Here is a 19,089-nt window from a genome sequence, read left to right on the forward strand (position 1 = left end):
CAATGCTGGCTGCACTTTTAACATATTTAATGAGATGATGTACAATAATGAAACCCTCATACATAAGAGAAAGCAAAATAAAGAAATTGTTGATATAATGCTAAACTAAAACAGGAATCACTTGAGAAATACTAGTTGGAATGTTATTGTAGTAGTCCTTGATATTCTGGAATAAAAAATCTTAAGTCATATGACAAGATAGAATAGAAAAGCTTTAAATAAATAAACGTATTGCTTGCATAGCACTTAAAGTGCATTTTTATTTTAGAACATTCGCACCCCACTCTTCCAAAGTTCAGAGTAGTTTACTGTGGCCCAGAGAGGTCAGCTTCAGTCAAAGCTCTGCTCACAATTCTGAGGGAAGTCAGTTTCAGGTAGTGGCTCAAGGTTGGCTCAGCCTTCCATCCTTCCAAGGTCAGTAAAATGAGTCCCCAGGTGACTGGGAAAGACAGTGGCAAACAACCCTGTAAACAGTCTGCCTAGTAAACACCATGATGTGACATCACCCCATGAGTAAGTAATGACCTGGTGCTTGCACAAAGGATTACATTTACCTACCTTTGCCTTCCAAAGTTCAGAGCAGTTTACAGCATTAAAATTAAAGTTAATCTTATATTAAAAAGCATCCTCTCTAACAAATGTCTTTTGCCCAAACCATCATATCCATTTCAATAGCTATATAACTGTGAAGTGTTTGAACACTTGAATACTATCAGTGGCATATTGATCAACAGTTGAAAATATACCTGATCCAAGCCACTTGCTTTTACTTGTAATGCTACACTGCCCAAGGGAACCACCCTGCCAATCAAAGAAGTTCATCTGGTGGGCACAGGAGGCCTTTTCAGTGGCAGCCCCACAATTAGGAAACAACTTCCCTGGGGAGATGTGCCTAACCCCTCACCTTCAATCTTCAGGAGGCTGCTAAAGTCAGTTTTATGTAGGTCTACATTTGATGAATTCTCTTTTTATTTATTGGCAGTTCTAATTGCAGTTTTTAAACTGTGGGTTTTCATAGCTGTTATTGTGGTTTTTTCTGGCTCTGTGGCCATGGTCTGGTAGCTTTTCCTCTGAAGATGCCAGCCATAGATGCAGATGAAATTTCAGAAGCAAAAGATACCAGACTGTGGCCACCAGAAAACCACAACAGCTTGTTGGTTCTGGCACCAAAAGCCTTCAACAATACAATAGTTGTTTTATTTATATTGTTTTATTGTCTTTGGTAATCATTCTCTTTCTGTTTTAAGCCACATTGAGTTCCCCAAGGAAGAAAGGCAGAGTACCTGACAGCCCCTGTTCTCCTCAGCCTGCGCAACTGCTGCCAGGAGAGCAATGAAGCAAGCCAGCATGGAGCACCGAGGAGGCTGAAGCACATCACAGCTGTGCAGCTGTCTGGGCCCGGGGCCACCTTTGTGCACTGGCCACGGCCTGTGATGGCAGGCAGAAGAGAATGGCACCATTACAGCTCTGCTGCCACTGACAGCTGCAGAAGTGGTGCCTCTTGGAACAGATGGTGGGTCAGATCATGACTGGGGAAGGAAGCAAGCCCAGGCATTCCCGGAGCTGGGGGCAGCCGGAGGAAGAGGTAAGCCGGGGCTTGTGTGTGCGCGCAGCATGCATGTGCATGCATTATGTTCATTCCAGTCTCTTCCAAGTTATACAGGACGAGTGATTGCAGCACATGAGCCTGAGCTGGGGCTCTCTGGCTGCCTTTGGAGTGGAGAGGCACCTGGCATCCTTGCAACCTCCTGGAAAGTGCTTGCATAGCCCTCCAATGGTCACCAAGCCTTTGTTTATTTATTTGTTGTATTGTCAAAGGCTTTCAGGGCCAGAATTACTGGGATATTGTGGGGTTTCTGGGCTGTGTGGCCGTGTTCTAGTAGCATTTTCTCCTGACGTTTTGTCTGCATCTGTGGCTGACATCTTCAGAGGATCTGATGGTAGTAAAGCAAGTGGAGTATATATACTTGTGGAATGTCCAGGGTGGGAGAAAGAACCATTTGCATTGGTTAAAAAGTGTAAAGGGTGCAATTAGCAACTGTGATTTGCATGTGTTGAATGGAATCCACCCATTTTAGCATATGTAAGTAACAATGAAGTTGTGGCATCAATTAGTGAGGGCATCTGCATCATAGTTGACATTTTAACCCATTTGATTGCTTCCTGCCTGGAGATAGTCTGTGTCTGGGTGGTGTTCATTAGTCACTGTCTTGATTCTAGTGTTTTTAAGTACTGGTAGCCAAATTTTGTTCATTTTCATGGTTTCTTCCTTTCTGTTGAAATTGTCCATGTGTTTGTGGATTTCAATGGCTTCTCTGTGTAGTCTGACGTAGTAATTGTCAGAATGGTCCAGAATTTCTGTGTTTTCAAATAATATTCTGTGTCCAGCTTGATTTATCACGTGTTCTGATATTGCTGATTTTTCCAGCTGAATTAGTCTGCAATGCCTTTCATGTTATTTGATTCATGTCTGGGTACTGTGTTTCGTGGTCCCTATGTAGACTTATCCACAGCTGCACAATACGTGATAGACTCCTGCAGAGGTTAGAGGATCCCTCTTATCTTTTGCTGAACATAGCATTTGTTGAATTTTCTTAGTGGATCTGTTTATTTATGTATTGGGCTTGATATACCACCCACCCCCGAATAATAATTTTTCATAATATAATTTTCCATAAAATAGTTTTCCATAAAACACTATAAATAATTTTCCATAAAACACTATAAAACCCCAATAAATACCAATATATGAATTAAAACATAATCAATACAACCAATTAAGTAATAGATACAACAACAGATGGTACTCATAACTAATACAGATGGAGACCCATAACTAAAATAGCCTCTTCCATTTACTTCTGGGAGAGGATTGGGCCACTGTTACACAGTGTGTAACAGACTTCCCTCTGTGATACACCTCTGAAGATGCCAGACTTCCCTCTGTGATACACCTCTGAAGATGCCAGACTTCCCTCTGTGATACACCTCTGAAGATGCCAGACTTCCCTCTGTGATACACCTCTGAAGATGCCAGCCACAGATGCAGGCGAAACATTAGGCACAAGATCCACCAGACCACGGCCACACAGCCTGGAAAATCCACCACAACCAGTTGAATCTGGCTGTGAAAGCCTTCAACAATACATAGAAGGCAGTGGGTTCCTTGGCTGAGTTAATCCATCTCATGCTGCTGCTCCCTCTTTGCTTGCTGCCTTCCACCTTCCAGTGAGTCTTGTCTTCTCATAATGTGACCAAAGTCTAATAGCCTTCGCTTGGTCATTTTAGCTTCTAGGGAATATTCAGGTTTTATTTGATGTCTGTTGCGTGCATAATGTGCAGTCAAATCACTTCCAGTTTATGGCAATGCTATGAATTAATGACTTCTAAAATATCCAGAATGATGGGATGTGAACACTTTTGAAGAATGAGATGTATTTTCTTCACACTATCCTTGGCTCATCATAATGTCATGACCAATATCCTAATGTCTAACCAATGTCTAAGCTAGGAGTAAATTTTTTTCTTCCATGATCTCTATCCTAAAACTGAAATTGTTTGTTGGAATTGCCAGTCTAGAGGTGAAACATCTTGTAATTCTTTATCAATGCACCGTTGGATGCAGCAATGTCTAGCATGCAAACGAACTGAGAAGAAAACCCAGCATGGCAGGCAAGTGGTCAGCTAGAGAGGACTGCAAAGGTGAGAGAGCCATCACTGCTTCTTGTGTCACCACTTGTCTGTCCTTGGACTGATACTCTTAGATCTAATATCCTGTTTCTTCTCAGAAGTTAGGCCCATTCCACACATGCAGAATAATGCACTTTCAATCCACTTTCACAATTGTTTGCAAATGGATTTAGTTATTTCGCACAGAAAAATCCAGCTGCAAAGTGCATTGAAAGTGGATTGAATGTGCATTATTCTGTATGTGCAGAAGAGGCCTTAGTATAGTAGATTCTCCTCCCAGCTAGCAAGGTAGCAGCACACTATCTCTATACCCGTCTTTCCTATTCTTAAATATAGTTCCTTAATAAAAATTTATCTTCACCTCTTTTAATCAATGTGCTACCACTTCTCTGTGCAGTAGTCTACCAACATATAGTACTTTTAAAACACTGCCTTTCTTCCTAGGAGGCGAGGGTGGCTTGCTTCATTCTTGCTATCTCCTTTTTATCCTGTGAGGTAGGCTAGTCTGAGAATATGTGAATAGCTCAAAGTCATATAGCAAACTTCCATGACAGAATAGGGATTTGAACCTGATCCTTCCAGATCCAAGACCAGAATTCCACCACTACCTATTCTGACATTTGACCACCCAGTCTCTGTTTAAAAACCTCCAGACTCTACCACGAGGCAGTGAATTCCACTGTCAGAAAGCCCTGACAGTCAGAAAGTTCTTCCTAATGTTTAGTTGGAATCACTTTTCCTGCACCTTGAATCCACTGCTCCGTGTCATAGTCTCTGAGGCAGCAGAAAACAAGCTTGCTCCCTCTTCGACATATCCCTTCATATATTTAAACATAGCTATCATGTCCCCCCTTAACCTTCACTTCTCCAGACGAAACATCCCCAGCTCCAGATGGTCCCGGTAGGGGCACAGGGGAAGGCACAGCCTTCGCACAGGCTGCGCCTTCCCCAACCTGCTCCTGCTGGCTTCCATTGCATTGTGGAGGCCAGGAGACACACACCCCATAAGAACATAAGAACAAGCCAGCTGGATCAGACCAGAGTCCATCTAGTCCAGCTCTTTGCTGCTCGCAGTGGCCCACCAGGTACCTTTGGGAGCTCACATGCAGGATGTGAAAGCAATGGCCATCTGCGGCTGCTGCTCCTGAGCACCTGGTCTGTTAAGGCATTTGCAATCTCAGATCAAAGAGGATCAAGATTGGTAGCCATAAATCGACTTCTCCTCCATAAATCTGTCCAAGCGCCTTTTATTTATTTATTTATTTATTTATTTATTGTATTTGTATACCGCCCTCCCCGAAGGCTCAGGGCGGTTTCCAACAAAATAAAAAGTTAGAACATCATATATATAAATTAATTAAAAAATGACATAAAAAAGATATTAGGACTAAAGCATGGCTTTCAGCTATTCTATTCCCCCTTTTATGAAGGTAAACCATGCTGGAGTAGCCAGATGTTTGCTTTTTTGTTGCAGTTGATATCATCCCCTTGCTGGCCAAACGCCTGGCGGAACTGAGTCCGCTTTCCTGAGCCCTGCAGAAACTTTGCTTAAATCCCATGGGGCCCTGATCTCACCTGGAAGCCTGCAATTCCACCAGGTAGGGGCCAGAGCCGTGAAAAGCCCTGGCCCTTGTAGAAGGCCAACCGGATCATGCCAGGGCCAGGGATCACCAGTAGGTCTCTGCCTCCGATTAACCGAGGGGCCTGTGAAGAGGCGATATAGGGAGAGTACGGTCCTCTTTAGATATGCAGAGACCAAAGACGCGAGGAATGGCTTCCTTTTAAAGGTCGCAACCAAAACTTGTGGGTAAACCGTATGTTGATCCCGGTAATCGATGCGGCGCCAGTGCAGTTGAGGTAACATAGGACCGCGAGTAATCCGGTCCCTTGCTGTTGCTCCGAGAAAGGAGGTCTGGCTGCCGCATTCTGTACGAGTTTCAGTTTCCGGATCATGGCCAAAGGTAAGCCCGCGTAGAGCGAGTTACAGTAGTCTAATCTAGAGGTGACCATGGCATGGATCACAGTGGCCAGATCAGAACGGGAGAGATACAGGGCCAGTTGCCATGCCTGCCGCAGATGGTAAAAAGCTGCCTGGGCTGTCTAGGTGACCTGGACCACCAATGATAAAGATGGATCCAGAGTCACCCCCAGGCTCTTGGCGGACAAAGTTAATTTTAACGTCTCGCCAAGAAGGGTAGGCAGGCCAAAGGCCACCGGACACTCCCCCCGGCCCAGGTTAGTGGCCATCACCACCTCCCGTGGCAGCATATTCCAAACACCAATCACACGTTGCATGAAGAAGTGTTTCCTTTTATTAGTCCTAATTCTTCCCCCCAGCATTTTCAACGAATGCCCCCTGGTTCTAGTATTGTGAGAAAGAGAGAAACATTTCTCTCTGTCAACATTTTCTACCCCATGCATAATTTTATAGACTTCAATCATATCCCCCCTCAGACGTCTCCTCTCCAAACTAAAGAGCCCCAAACACTGCAGTCTCTCCTCATAAGGAAGGTGCTCCAGTCCCTCAATCGTCCTTGTTGCCCTTCTCTGCACTTTTTCTATCTCCTCAATATCCTTTTTGAGATGTGGCGACCAGAACACAGTACTCCAAGTGCGGTTGCACCACTGCTTTATATAAGGGCATGACAATCTTTGCAGTTTTATTATCAATTCCTTTTCCTTGATGATCCCCAGCATAGAGTTTGCCTTTTTTTTTCACAGCTGCCATGCATTGAGTTGACATTCCCCATGGAACTATCAACTAAGACTTCAAATCCCACTTTCCTGGTCTCTGTGACATGATAGCACTGGACCCCCTGGAGGCCGTGTATGTGAAGTTTGGATTTTTTGCATTCCCTATGTGCATCACTTTGCATTTATGCCATTACATTGAACTGTGCATTTAAGCCATTTCTTAGCCCACTCCAACCTAATTTATCAAGGTCCGCTTGGAGCTCTTCGCAATCCTTTGCGGTTCTCACCACACTACATAATTTGGTATCATCTGCAAACTTGGCCACCACGCTACCCACCCCTACTTCCAGGTCATTTATGAATAGGTTAAAGAGCACTGGTCCCAAAACAGATCCTTAGAGGACACCACTCCTTACATCTCTCCATTGTGAGAATTTCCCATTTAAATGGCTCTGGAGACAGAGGCCAGGGGAGCGTGTCCCCTGGCCTCCACAATGCAATGGAAACCAGCAGGGGAGCATATGGTTTGGGCTGCAGGAGATTCTGCCTTCCATTCACGCTGTATTCAAGACAGCATGTGAGGTGGGAAGGCATCCACTTTTGAAAAACCTTGCTCGAGGTTCAAAAGTGGTGTTTCCAATTCCTGCTGCGCGAACGCCTCCCCAGGGATGGTGTTTTTGCCGTCCCTGGGGTGCTGTATTCCGCCCATGCGGAAACAGCCTAAGTCTTTCTTTGTAGGGCGTGGATTCCAGACCTTTTACCACTTCGGTTGTACCTCCCCTGGACATGTTCCAGCTTGTCAATATCCTTCTTAAATTGCAGTGCTCAGAACTGAACACAGTACTCTAGGTGAGGACTGACCAATGCAGAGTAGAGTCTCCTTAATTATCTGCTCTGGAATCTTTTCTGGTATTGATGTCAGGCTGACTGGGCAGTAGTTGTTTGGGTCCTCTTTTTTCCCCTTTTTGAAGATGGGGCAACATTAGCTCTCCTCCAGTCCACTGGGACTTCTGCTGTTCTCCAGGAGTTCTCGAAGATTATAGCAAGCAGTTCTGAGATTACTTCTGCCAGTACTTTTAATACCCTGGAATGTAGTTCATCAGGCCCTGGAGATTTGAATTCATTTAAAGTATTCAGGTATTCCTGTACTAGTCAATCAATCAATCAATCAATCACGCCTTTATTAGCATAAATCAATATATAATACAAGCTCATGTACATAAAAGTCAAGTTAATTCGTGCAGAGAATCATTTGCACACTCATGTAGATATGCTTATAATGCACGGGGAGAGCAGACTGGGATTTTTGTTAAAAAGAAAGTCTGGCATTCATGATCTTTCAGTCTGTCTTTAATTTGGCAGAAAATGAAATTCTCATTGATGTTTTGGAAGACGGTTAGATCTATTCCAATACTCCTGATTTTATTGATAAATATCTTGGACCAGTTGGAAACGTAGTTATCTTTGAGTAGATTTAAGGTAATGTCGTCATCCTTGGATCTAAAGAAAATCTTGAGCCAGAATTTTATTGTAAAGAGCCAAGCTAGGGTTTCAACTGTAGACAGTCCACATTCGAGGCATAGAGTGGTAAAGGTGATACTGTTGGGGACTCCCATTACTCTTCTCAGAAATGAAGCTTGAATTAGATCGATTTAGGAGTTGAGGTCATTGATCCATATGGGGATCCCGTAAAGAATCTTTGGAATCACCTTTGCTTGGAAAGTCTTCAGGGCAGCAATGATAGATTGAGAACCCTTCCTATGATGGAATTGGACAATGCCTGAAAGCAACCTTTCCCCAGAAGTAATGGAGCAGGATCTTTGTACTGACCACTGGGAATTGTATTGGAAATTTAGGCCTAAGTATTTAAAAGCTTTAACCTGATTAAGATAGATGTTATTGATTTTCCATGTCATCTGTTTCCAGTGAGTTGAAAAGACTACTATTTTGGATTTTGCATAATTAACCTTTAGTTCGTTTAAATCACAGTAGTTGAAAAATGCTTTTAGATATCTCATAAGGCCAACTCTGATTTGCAATAAGATGGCAGTATCGTCAGCATACAGTAACAGTGGGACAGGCTAGCCTCCTGCTTTCGGAGGATGTCCTTCCACCATGTTAAGATGGTCTTGCAGGTTGTTTATATATAAGTTAAATAAATGTGGGGCCAGCACGCACCCCTGTTTGACTCCTCTAGAAGTGGGTATTTTGTTGGAGAGTGAGCCCGAATGGTTCAATTTTACCTGACAGGAGGTTGCACTGTACAGTTTCTGAATTAACATGAATAAATGAGGATCCATGTCCATATAGGCTAGTTTGGTCCAGAAAAGGGTCCTAGAAACACTGTCAAAAGCATTACTCAGATCTAAAAAAGCTACATATAGTTTCTTTTGCCCTCGATTGATGTATTTATCCACAAGAAAGAAGAGAGTGAGACAATGGTCAATTGTAGATTTCCTGGCTCTGAATCCACCCTGTTCTGGACCTGTTTTGTTTTGCCATGTCCTTAGTTTGCTCTCAAGATATTTTGCATAGAGTTTTCCTAAACTTGATAATAAGCTGATAGGTCTGAAATTCTCTGGCCTATTCGTTGGTCCTTTCTTATGGATTGGGACAATAATTGATGAGAGCCAGGTTTCAGGAATTATTCCATGCTGATCAGCAAAGGAGAACAACTTGACTAAAATAGGGGTCCACCAGTCTTTATTTATTCTGTGCTGAATTTCCCCTATTGTATCTTCTGATCCCCCCCCCCCCCCCCCCGCAATTGAGCACTGTTTTTCTTTTGGGGAAAAACCTAGGCAAAGAAGGTGTTGAGTAGTTCTGCCTTTTCTCTGTCCCTTGTTATAATTTCACCATCTTCTCCACACAGTGACCCTATCATATCCTTTTCTTCCTTTTGCTACGAACATTACCAAAAAAGCCCTTTTTATTGTTTTTAACTTATCTCGCAAGTCTGAGCTCCTTGTGAGCTTTAGCTTTCTGACTTTCTCCCAACATGTTTTGGCTACTTGTTTGAATTCCTCTTTAGTAATTTCCCTCCTTTCCCATTTCTTGTACATGTCTCTTTTATATCTTAGCTCACTTGAGAGTTCTGTAGACATCCATCCTGGTTTCTTTAGACACCTCCCATTTTTTCTCCTCATTGGAACTGTTTGAAATTGTGCCTTCAAGATCTCACTTTTTAAAAACTCCCATCCATCTTGTACTCCCTTCTCTTTTAGTATTCTTAACCATGGGATCACACCCAGTAGTTCCTTAAGTTTACTGAAATCAGATTTCTTAAAGTCTAGGATGTGTATCCAACTAGACTTGGCATTCCCTTTCCACTGCATAATGAACTCCAGAAGAACATGGTCACTCCCACCTAAAGACCCTACCATTTCTACCCCATTAATCAAGTTATCATGGTTGGTTAGGAGCAGATCTAAAATAGCTGATCCTTTTGTTGTCTCATCCACCTTCTGGTCCATGAAATTGTCTGCAAGACAAGTGAGGAAATTGTTGGACCTAGTAGTCTTGGCAGAATTTGACTCCCAGCAAATATCTAGGTAATTGAAATATCCCATTACTACTTTCTCTTCTTTGTGAAAGTTTGTTCATCTGCTCCAGGAAAGTATCATCTGACTCTTCAGTCTGGCTTGGGGGTCTGTAATAGACCCCAATGATGGAGGACAGTTAGGTAAAAAGCTGAGCCAACATGCCATTTTTATTGATGTATGAAATAAAGATCATAAGAAAAGCCCTGCTGGATCAGACCAGTGGTCCATCTAGTCCAGCATCCTGTCTCACATTTCCTCCAGAAGTCCAACAACTGAGGCTTTCTGATGTTGCCTCTTGGCACTGAGAAGGAAAGGTTGACTGCCTCTTAATGTGGACGTTCCTTTAGTCACCTCTGATAGACCTCTCCTCCATGAATTTATTTAGTCTCCATTTAAAGCTGTCCGTGCCTATGGCTATCATCTCATCCTCTGGCAGTGAATTCCACATTTTAATCACTCACTATATAAAGAAGTATTTCCTTTTGTCCATCTTGAATTTCCTGTCCATCAGCTTAATTGGCTGCATTAGTCCAAAAGGCACAAAGAAACAAGAGGGGGTTAACCACTTCAAGGTGTTTGCATTCCTAATGAAATGCAAATCCTTGTCTGATTAAAATTTTCTTTTTAAAAATCCCAACAGTTCAAAAAGAGAGGACAAAAAAATAACTGAAGATCATAAATAAAAATTGTTTTGCCATTTAGAAACCTTGCCTCCACATGGTTCCTAATTTCTCTTCCAGGTAGGATAATTTGTGCTTTAGGCATCTACCACATTTTCAAGAATAAAGACTTCGGATCTATTTTCTTTATTTGGGCAGTAGTCTCCTTTCATTGGAGTTTAAATTTTCCCCATCATAGTGAATTCTCTACCACAGTTCCATCTTCCTGAAATACTGACTGGAACAGCCCTTGTCGTGCTCCTCTCCCTTCCAGCATCCTTGTCATGGCATGGCTCTTACCATACCTCTGAGTTCTTTGTCTTTTTAACTGCTAACATCCATCTATTTTAATTAATTAACTGTAGAAGATTACTGCGGCAAATGTTTTTAACGTATTTATTGTTTTCACTGAGTTTGTTCGATGTATTGTGTTTTATTGTTCTGTAAACCGCCCTGAGTCCTTCGGGGGTAAGGCGGTCTACCAAATCGAATAAATAAATAAAAATAAATAAATAAACATACATGCCACCCTGACTTTGAACTCTCTGGCTCCCAACAACAAAAAGAATTCTAGGAATTCATAGGTAATAGATAAGACAATGTAAAGGTGCAGTTATTCATTAACAATTCATACAGGTCAACACAATTTAATATATAATTTAAAAGAGTTGTTGATTATATGTGTATATTTAATATGTTAATTATATGTGTATATATAAAGAAAAATATGTATATAATATAATGGAGGTGTTGTTTTTTACTCCCCTTCCCCTTCATCCCATGGTCAGCATAGAAGCAGGGCTGAATTTCTTTTCTTTATATATGCATATGTAATCAATATGTATAATATAGATATATGATCAACAACTCTGGACAAGGTAGTTGAGAGAGCAGTGGGAGAGCAACTCCAGGCCTTTCTGTGGTGGATACATCTATCTTGGACCTGTTTCAATCTGGCTTCCCTGCTGGTCATTGGATGGAGACGGCTTTGACTGCCCTTACAGTCAATCTCCAGCCCACCTGGGCTTGAGGTGGGTTGGGGCTGCTATTGCTACTTGATCTGACAGTGGTGTTTGACCTGATCGACTGTGACATCTTGCCGGTGCTGGGATTCATGGGTCAGCCTTGCAGTGGCTGCATTCATTTCTCCAGAGACAGAGGGTAGCCATCAGAGAGAGATCTACTGAGCAGCACCCATTGATGTGTGGGGTTCTGCAAGGAGCGATTCTCTCTCCAATGTCATTTGACATCCATATGCGCCCTTTTACTGGGCTGATCTGGAGTTTCAGGCTTGGGTGTCATCAATATGCTGATGACACCAAGCAATTTCTGCTGATGACTATCCAGACTCTGCCCCAGATGATTTGGCCAACTGTTTGGAAACCAGGGTGGGATGCTTGAAATAGTGCCGTTGAAGCTGAATCCACCCAATACAGAGGTGTTGTGGTTGGGGTGGGGAGCAGTGGGGGTTTTATTTTGCCAATTACCATCTCTTAACACCTGCACCAGCTGTCAAGAGTCACGGTGTGATCCTTGATGCCTCCTTGTCAATGGAAGCTCAAGTCACGCAAGCTGCTCTCATGGCTTTTTACCACTTTTGCCAGGTGAGACTATTGCCAGCCTACTTGTCTCAATCTGACCTGGCCACAGTGATCCATGCAACAGTCATGTCTCGATGGGACTACTGCAGCTTGCTCTGTGCAGCGCTGCCCTTGGGCCTCCTTTGAATACGCTAACTGGTGCAAAATGCCGCAGCACAGGTTCTCACTGGGTCCCTGTGGCAGGTGCTCTACCAGCTGCATTGGCTCTGGGTGGAGTACTGAATAAGGTTCAAGGTTTTGGTGCTTACTTTTAAAGCCCTAAACGGTCTGGGGCCACTGTGCTTGTAGGACTGCCTCTCCCAGGAAGTCATCTGACAGAAGCTGCCAGCAGCAAGTAACAATGTCCTGGGGGTCCCTGATGGAACGCTCTGCCCAATGAGACCCTGCAGGATTTGATGCAATTCTGCAGGAGCAGTAAGATAGAGCGGATCCACCAGGCATGTGGCTGAGGCAGCCATGGCGGTTGCAGTATTCAGCTGGCCTCCCTCGCCCCTCCTTTTCTCTGGGTTTTGAATTTCTGTTCCTACTAGATGTTTTATAGTTTCGGATTTTCATAAACGTAAAGTGACTGAACCAGCCACCATCTGGGATTTTCAACTGTAATATAATGGATGTTTTTATTGTTTATAAAATGTTGCCACCTGCCCGGAAGGCAAGGACGCATACAAGTTAAATAAAAGAAGTAAAGAAATACAACAGCAATGAGCTCTGGCCCCTGTGCCTGTGTGATGCCGGTGGGCTCAAGGTGACTGGCCTACAGGTGCCGAGGCAGCCCTCCTCCGCCCCCAAGCCAAAGGGACCCACTCCTCAGACCCAGGCGGCCCACCTACCCACCTCGCTGCTTGGCGGTCTCGTAGTCGGCTTTGCAGACCAGCCGGCTGTCTTCCATCAGGTAGAACTCATCGCCGGTGGCCAGCTGCCGCTTGCACACCACGCACGAGAAGCAGGGCAGGTGGTAGACGAAGTCCTGGGCTCTGCGCACCACCTGCGTGGGGGGGATGCCCTGCTGGCAGGCGGCGCACTTGGTCCCAAACCTCCTGGGGGCAGAGAAAGAGCAGCCATGGAGCACCGAGGGGGCGGCGGCGGCGGCGGCGGCGGCCCCGCTGCAGCCACGCCGAGGCAAAGGAAGTCGCAGAGCTCGGTCAGCATCTCTCTCCCGGCAACCTGGCCAAAGCAGCCAGCAGCAGCCAGCCCCTCGCCCGCCCCTCTGCGCCCGCCAACTCACTTGAAGAAGTCGTCCTTGCAGAAGACGGCGTCCCCGCGGCTGAAGCACTTGTCGGCCAGCGGCGCGTGGCAGTCGCGGCACTTGAGGCAGCGCCCGTGCCAGTGGCGTTCCAGCACCTTCAGGATGAAGCGGTCTCCGATGGGCTGGCTGCAGCCGGCGCACAGCGGCAGCTCTGCGGGAGGAGAGGCGGAGAGGGGCTCGCGGGGGCTTCCGGCAAGCCCCCCCCCCGGGGGCAAAGGCTGGATCGGGACAGGCCTCCAAGCCAGTGGCCGGCAGGTCAACCTCTCCTGCAGCGGCCTCTGTTCCCCGCCCCCGCCACAGGTCCTGTTCTGAGCTGCAGGCAGGACACGGCCTGTGGCGGACCCCTGACTAGCGGCCGCCGCTCCCCAGCCCGAGCCGCGAAGACTCGCAGGGCCCCCACCCTGCCCCCGGGGCTGCGGCGAGGGAGATTCCTTGCCAGGAGCGGGGGGGGGCACGGGCGGCTCCTTACAGGGCAGCAGAACTGAGCGGAGGCTGGCGGGACCGACGCAGCGGCCCATGGGCCCGGAAAGGGGGGCGGGGAGAACCAGGCCTGTAGCCTGAGCATTTTGAGAGGGGCAAATGAGTTTATGGGGGCGGTTCATCCATCACTATTTACTATATTTATTTATTACCATTTTCTACTTGAGACTCAAGGTGGATTACATGGTATAAAGCAATGTAATCAAACAGCATGAGAGATCTCTTTAAGCAGTGCAACAGGACGAGGGTTACAAAAATTCAAAAAGTGCGCAAAAGTGTCAGACATGCTTGGAATCACAAAAAATGAGATCATGGCGGGCGGATGGCTTGCAGACCTGTTCTCCACTAGCTTCATCAAAATGCTCTCCCAATCAACTGTTTGACATAGTTTGCAGAATTAAAGAAGTGTGGGAGCCTTTCTTCCAGCTATTCGCACCTGAAACTGCAAATGCAACCTCCTTTTCTCCATAAATTTTCTGCAAAGAAAAAGAAAGCTCTGTCACTCAAAACGGTTTTCAAATCAAGAGAGCCCATGTTACCATCTGTAGCTAACTGCTCAGCATTCTTATTTTGTTTTGAGGTAAACAAGTTGTGAATTTCTATAATTAAGTTTGGAGGACAAATTAATTTCGTTTTCTAAAAATTATTGGTCTCTGCTACAGTTCTGTGCTTGAAATTTAGCTACTGTTAGGTTATCGTTAAGAACTTACCCATTTTCTTATAGGATTATTAAACTGTTGCCAAATGAAACTTCCAATATGCAAATCCCAGTTATACAAACTTTTCAAAATGATTTACAAATTGAATACAAACCTTCTAGTTGTGCCATTCAACAAATTTGTGAGATCGACAACTGCATTTAGGCTTGCCTTTTTTGTGGAATCGCCTTCCCAAGGATGTCAGAAAGCTCCTACAGGGTTGTCATTAGGCAAACTATGCAAAGCAGAATGGTTTAAGAGGGCATTTTGATAACGTTAATAGATGATAATGGAATCATTCAAGAAGGAACTTTTAAAAAAGCAACAGGACTGTGGCTTGTATCACTGTATGCTATGTATGATCTGTTTGGTGCATGTATTACCCTGCTCTAACTGCATTGCTTTCTACCTTTGTAATACCATTTCCTGCGTTGTTTTAGATATTATGCTTAAAGAGTTTTGCTCTGTTTCAAATTGCTATCCTAGTCTTATTGCAGTGTTTATTAGATATCTCATCTGACTAATTGCATTGATTTACATGGTGTAATCTGTTTTGAGTCTCCTTGAGAAAGATGGACTATAAACAAACAAATAAATAAAATGCATAGTAACAGGCTGTAAGTAGGATTCTTTTCTCTGTGGACACACACACGCACACACATATGTCAAGGAACAGTGGCAGGACCACAACTCTTCCCTATGAAAAGGATTCCTGTGGGGTTCACATAAATTGGCAAAAGATTTTTGCTCCCTTTCCTCTGGGCCTAAATGCTTTCTTATTTGTCTCCTATCATGTCAAAAATAATTTCCCCAGTTGTAAGAGTTTCTCAGGACTGTTGTGGAACACTGTCCTGTTCTCCCTAACGTTTTCTTTGCTTTGTTCAGAGTCTCGTACTAACGCTCCATTACTTAATCTCTCTCTCCTCCAACATAATTTTACTCCACTGCCTGCAGGCTTTTAAAATCAGGACTCTTCTGCCTGGCTATTTTAGCACAGAGAATTCACACTTGGAAAGATTTGTGACTAGATCCTCACCTTTCTGCTTTATCTCCTCCCTTGTCCCTTTACACACAGCTCGTGACACCAAAACCCCTCCTATTGATTAGAGGGGCATGAAAACTGATGGATGGGGCATTGCCCCCCTTTTGCCCCACTGTGGCTTTGGGGCACTGTCCCCAAGCGGCCCTGGTTCTGCTGGTTACTTTGGGGTTTGGTTCCGCCTGGAGGGAGCTCCGGGTGGCCTCCTTGCCGCCTCGGACTTGCTCCAGCTCTGGCTGCCGCTGGACTCCCCGAGTTAAACCGGGCAGGCAGCTGCTGCAGCGGCGCCTTTCTCCCGCTTCTCTGCTCCTTATAAGGGCGGACTGCCGGGCAATGCTGTACTACTCCTAGGGTACTCGGGAGGGCTGCTATGTTCAGTGGGCTCACACCGGATGGCGTTGGTGAGGTCGTGTTCGGCAGAGAACTCCGGGGAAGCGAAGCTGGTGCTATGATGGGTGCCCGATCTCTGCAGCTGTCCTTGGCTGGGGGCGCATGGAAAGAGCCCGCGGGGCCGAAGCAGAGGTGGGCCAAGAGCCGGCTCTACCAGCAGCTGTTCCGCCTCTCCGTCGCCATCGCAGACCCCCAGTCCACCAGTTGCGACCTCTGCCCCCCCCCGCCTGTGCAGCCTGTTAAAGTGGGGCTGCTCCCACCACCACCACCCGTCCGCAGATTCCCCCCCCCCCCCCCCCCCGCCCTCCTGTCAGTGTGTATAAAATCGCCCTCGGGTGGTTGTTCAAGCAGGAGAGCGACCGGGCCGCTAAATCTGCCCGTGGGCTCTTCTTCGGGCTCCTAATCAGGGTCTACCACCCGCCACAGTTCCGAAGCGCTTCGGATTCGTTCATCAACTTGAAAGAGGACGCCGCCGCCGGCATCTCTGCTCGAAGGACCCCGATCCGATCGGAGCCAGCCAGCCAGCCAGCCAGCCACGCGCGCGCGCCCGCGCGTCCTGGCGGGACCGCGGCTGTTCCCTTGCCGAAACCCAGGTGGAGCCCGCGCCGCTTGTCTTGCTCTGCCAGGCAGCTTCGACGGGTCCAGACGCGGCCCACGGAAGGCAGCCCCCCAGCCCGCCCTCCTGGTCCCGGGTGGTCTTTCAGCTGGACTGAGGATTTGGGCGGACTCCGCGGGGCGGCTTGAAGGCTCAGCACAGAGGAGGGGCGAGCAGGACGGAGGCACCCTCCTCCCGGCCTTTCTGCCGCCTCCCCCCCGCCCCCCCCGCCCCGCCTCCCGGCGCTCCTCGGGTCTCTTGCCACAGGTCAGACTTGACTGCCGCCTTCTTCAGCCGTGGGCTGCTGAGAGGCCCCCAGCGGAGATCCTCTGCTTGGCTGCGCTGGAATTCTCCTCTGGCTGAGCATTCTGAGCATTCTGCCTCCCCACCAGAGAGCGTCTTTCCTGTGGGCTGACCCCCACCCCACCCCACCCCACCCCACCCAAGAGGCACTCCAGAGCCTGCGCCCTCCACAGCCGGGGGTCTGCCCAACCACAGCGGCTGCAGCCTGCAGCGGCATCATGTGAAAGGCGGACCCGACCGCTCGTTGCGGCAGACAGTGGTTGTGAAGGGGGAGTCTCGACCCGCACCCCAACGGACGCCAGCTCGGCACAGAGCCCCGAGCCCAACGTCGGGGCCTCAGACGCGCTCGCCTTAGCCACTTAAATGTTCCAAGACAACGAAGCTGCAAAATTCCGGAAGCCTCAAAGAAACTATAAAAAACCAAAGCTTTTCTCATTGGTTTGATGTGGCTGGCCCCGCCCCGCCCCCTTTCACACACCTGCACAGCAGAGGGGCTTGATCCCGGAGGCAGCTGCAGCGCCTGCCTCCAGCAACCGGGGGCAAAGGCCCCCGACATCCAGGCCCGCCCCCGAAGGCCGCGCCGGACATCCTCGAGACCGACTGCGGTGCCTGCCGAGCCGGAGGTCTTTCTTGCCGGTCAGCAAAGCATCGAGGGAAGCCCCGCGAACCCGGCTCCGGGGCAAAGCAAGACGCCATTTGCCCCCCAGTCAGGACAGGAGCCGCGGGGAGGGGGGAGGGCGCGCTTTTGCATATTGGAGTTGGGGAAGGAAAGCGAGTCCGGCTGCCTTCCTGCAGCGTCCGGGACGGGGGTCCTTAGCGGGCGGGCGGGCGGGCAGCCCTACGCTTGGTCCCTCGCCTGCTCTTTTACCGGGAATCCCAGTTAGTCTTTTGACAAAATGTAGTTATTACTGACTCTATTCGCAGCCCGGCTTCCTCGCCTCGGGAAATGCCCACCGAGGTCGCCAGATAACCAACAAGCAACGCCACGCCGCTTGCAACACCGTGAACATTAGAAGCACCGCAAAAACATATCAGAAGGGAGAAGTCATAAAAAAGTGGGATCGCCCCAACATCAAAGTGGCACAGCCCAGGAACGGCGGGACGCGGGGAAGTCCTTCCTCTCCCGCGGACCACAGCAGCCCCCGCGGGCGTTCCTCGACTGCGGTCCGTTGAAGTTAGTCTTCGCGTGTTCGTGTTCGCTCGGAGAGCCCCGTGCAGCGGCAGGACAGGCCAAGCTCTGCCGCCTTCCTGGGTTCGGCCTCAAGAGAAGGGGGGGTCAGGTCGCCCCTCCAGGTTGATGCCGAGGAGGTCAGTGAAATAAATGAGTGTCCGGCTTGCGGGGAGTTAGAGCGCAGACGGCTGACTGGGGAAGGCAAAGGCAAACGACCCTATAAACGCGGCCTGCCTCGTAAACGTGGGTATCTGACGTCACACCCCACAAGTCGGCAAGGGCCTTTACCTTTTCTTGCACTTGGACTCAAAGCCGATTGCGGGGACTCAGTCAACACAACCGCCCAATGGCCAAGGCAAGGGGATCCGGCTCCGCTGGCACTCCAAGAGGCTAAAACCAGAACTGGAGCACAGCAGAAGTCTCAACCGGACACCTGAAATGGTGGGGAAATCCCACATCCCGCCAGCTCTGCACGGTCCCACAGGCCACGCGATGAGTCCCAAACCCTGCAGGCCCAGCACAGTCCTTCCCGAGCCAAACCCGCGGGCGACTCTCTCTCCTGCATTGCTTTCGTCGGGCCCACGAGCAAAGCAGCTGGGGGAGGGGGCTCTTTGCCGACCTGGGAAGCGAAGCGGGGTTGGGCGATGGGGGGGAGGTGTCTTGCCCTTCCAGAAATGGAACAGCAGCAATACTTGGGTGTGGTGGGGGCTTCCCATTCCGAGAGGCAGAGGAGAAGAGGCATGCCGGCAAGTCAGCCAGCTCTTTGCACCGGCCGGAGGAGGGAGACGCGATTGCCCACGGGCCCGGGAAGGGCTGGATCGGAGCGCGAGTGGATCCCCCAGCTCCGGCTCTATTTTAGCCGGCCGGCCCGGCTGGGGAGGGGAGGGGGCTGGGCCGCGGGCCGCGCGGGATGACCAGGCGAGGGCGGGCTGCGGTTTCAGGGGGCTCGGTTGAGGAAGACTGCGGAAGCCTGGCGAGCGG

General features: G+C 48.0%; 1 protein-coding gene across 1 annotated transcript in view; it reads right to left on the reverse strand.

Moving 5' to 3' along the window:
• LHX3 (LIM homeobox 3) overlaps positions 1 to 19,089 on the reverse strand; it is a 28,322-nt gene that overhangs the window by 5,075 nt on the left and 4,158 nt on the right. Inside the window, exons 2-3 of the mRNA XM_048513285.1 lie at positions 13,412 to 13,583; positions 13,021 to 13,223 (exon numbers count right to left, since the gene is read on the reverse strand). Of these exons, the coding sequence (XP_048369242.1) occupies positions 13,021 to 13,223; positions 13,412 to 13,583 (375 nt within the window). The remainder of the gene's footprint in view (positions 1 to 13,020; positions 13,224 to 13,411; positions 13,584 to 19,089) is intronic.

This window comes from Sphaerodactylus townsendi, linkage group LG12 (assembly GCF_021028975.2).
Source record: "Sphaerodactylus townsendi isolate TG3544 linkage group LG12, MPM_Stown_v2.3, whole genome shotgun sequence".
NCBI lineage: Eukaryota > Metazoa > Chordata > Lepidosauria > Squamata > Sphaerodactylidae > Sphaerodactylus > Sphaerodactylus townsendi.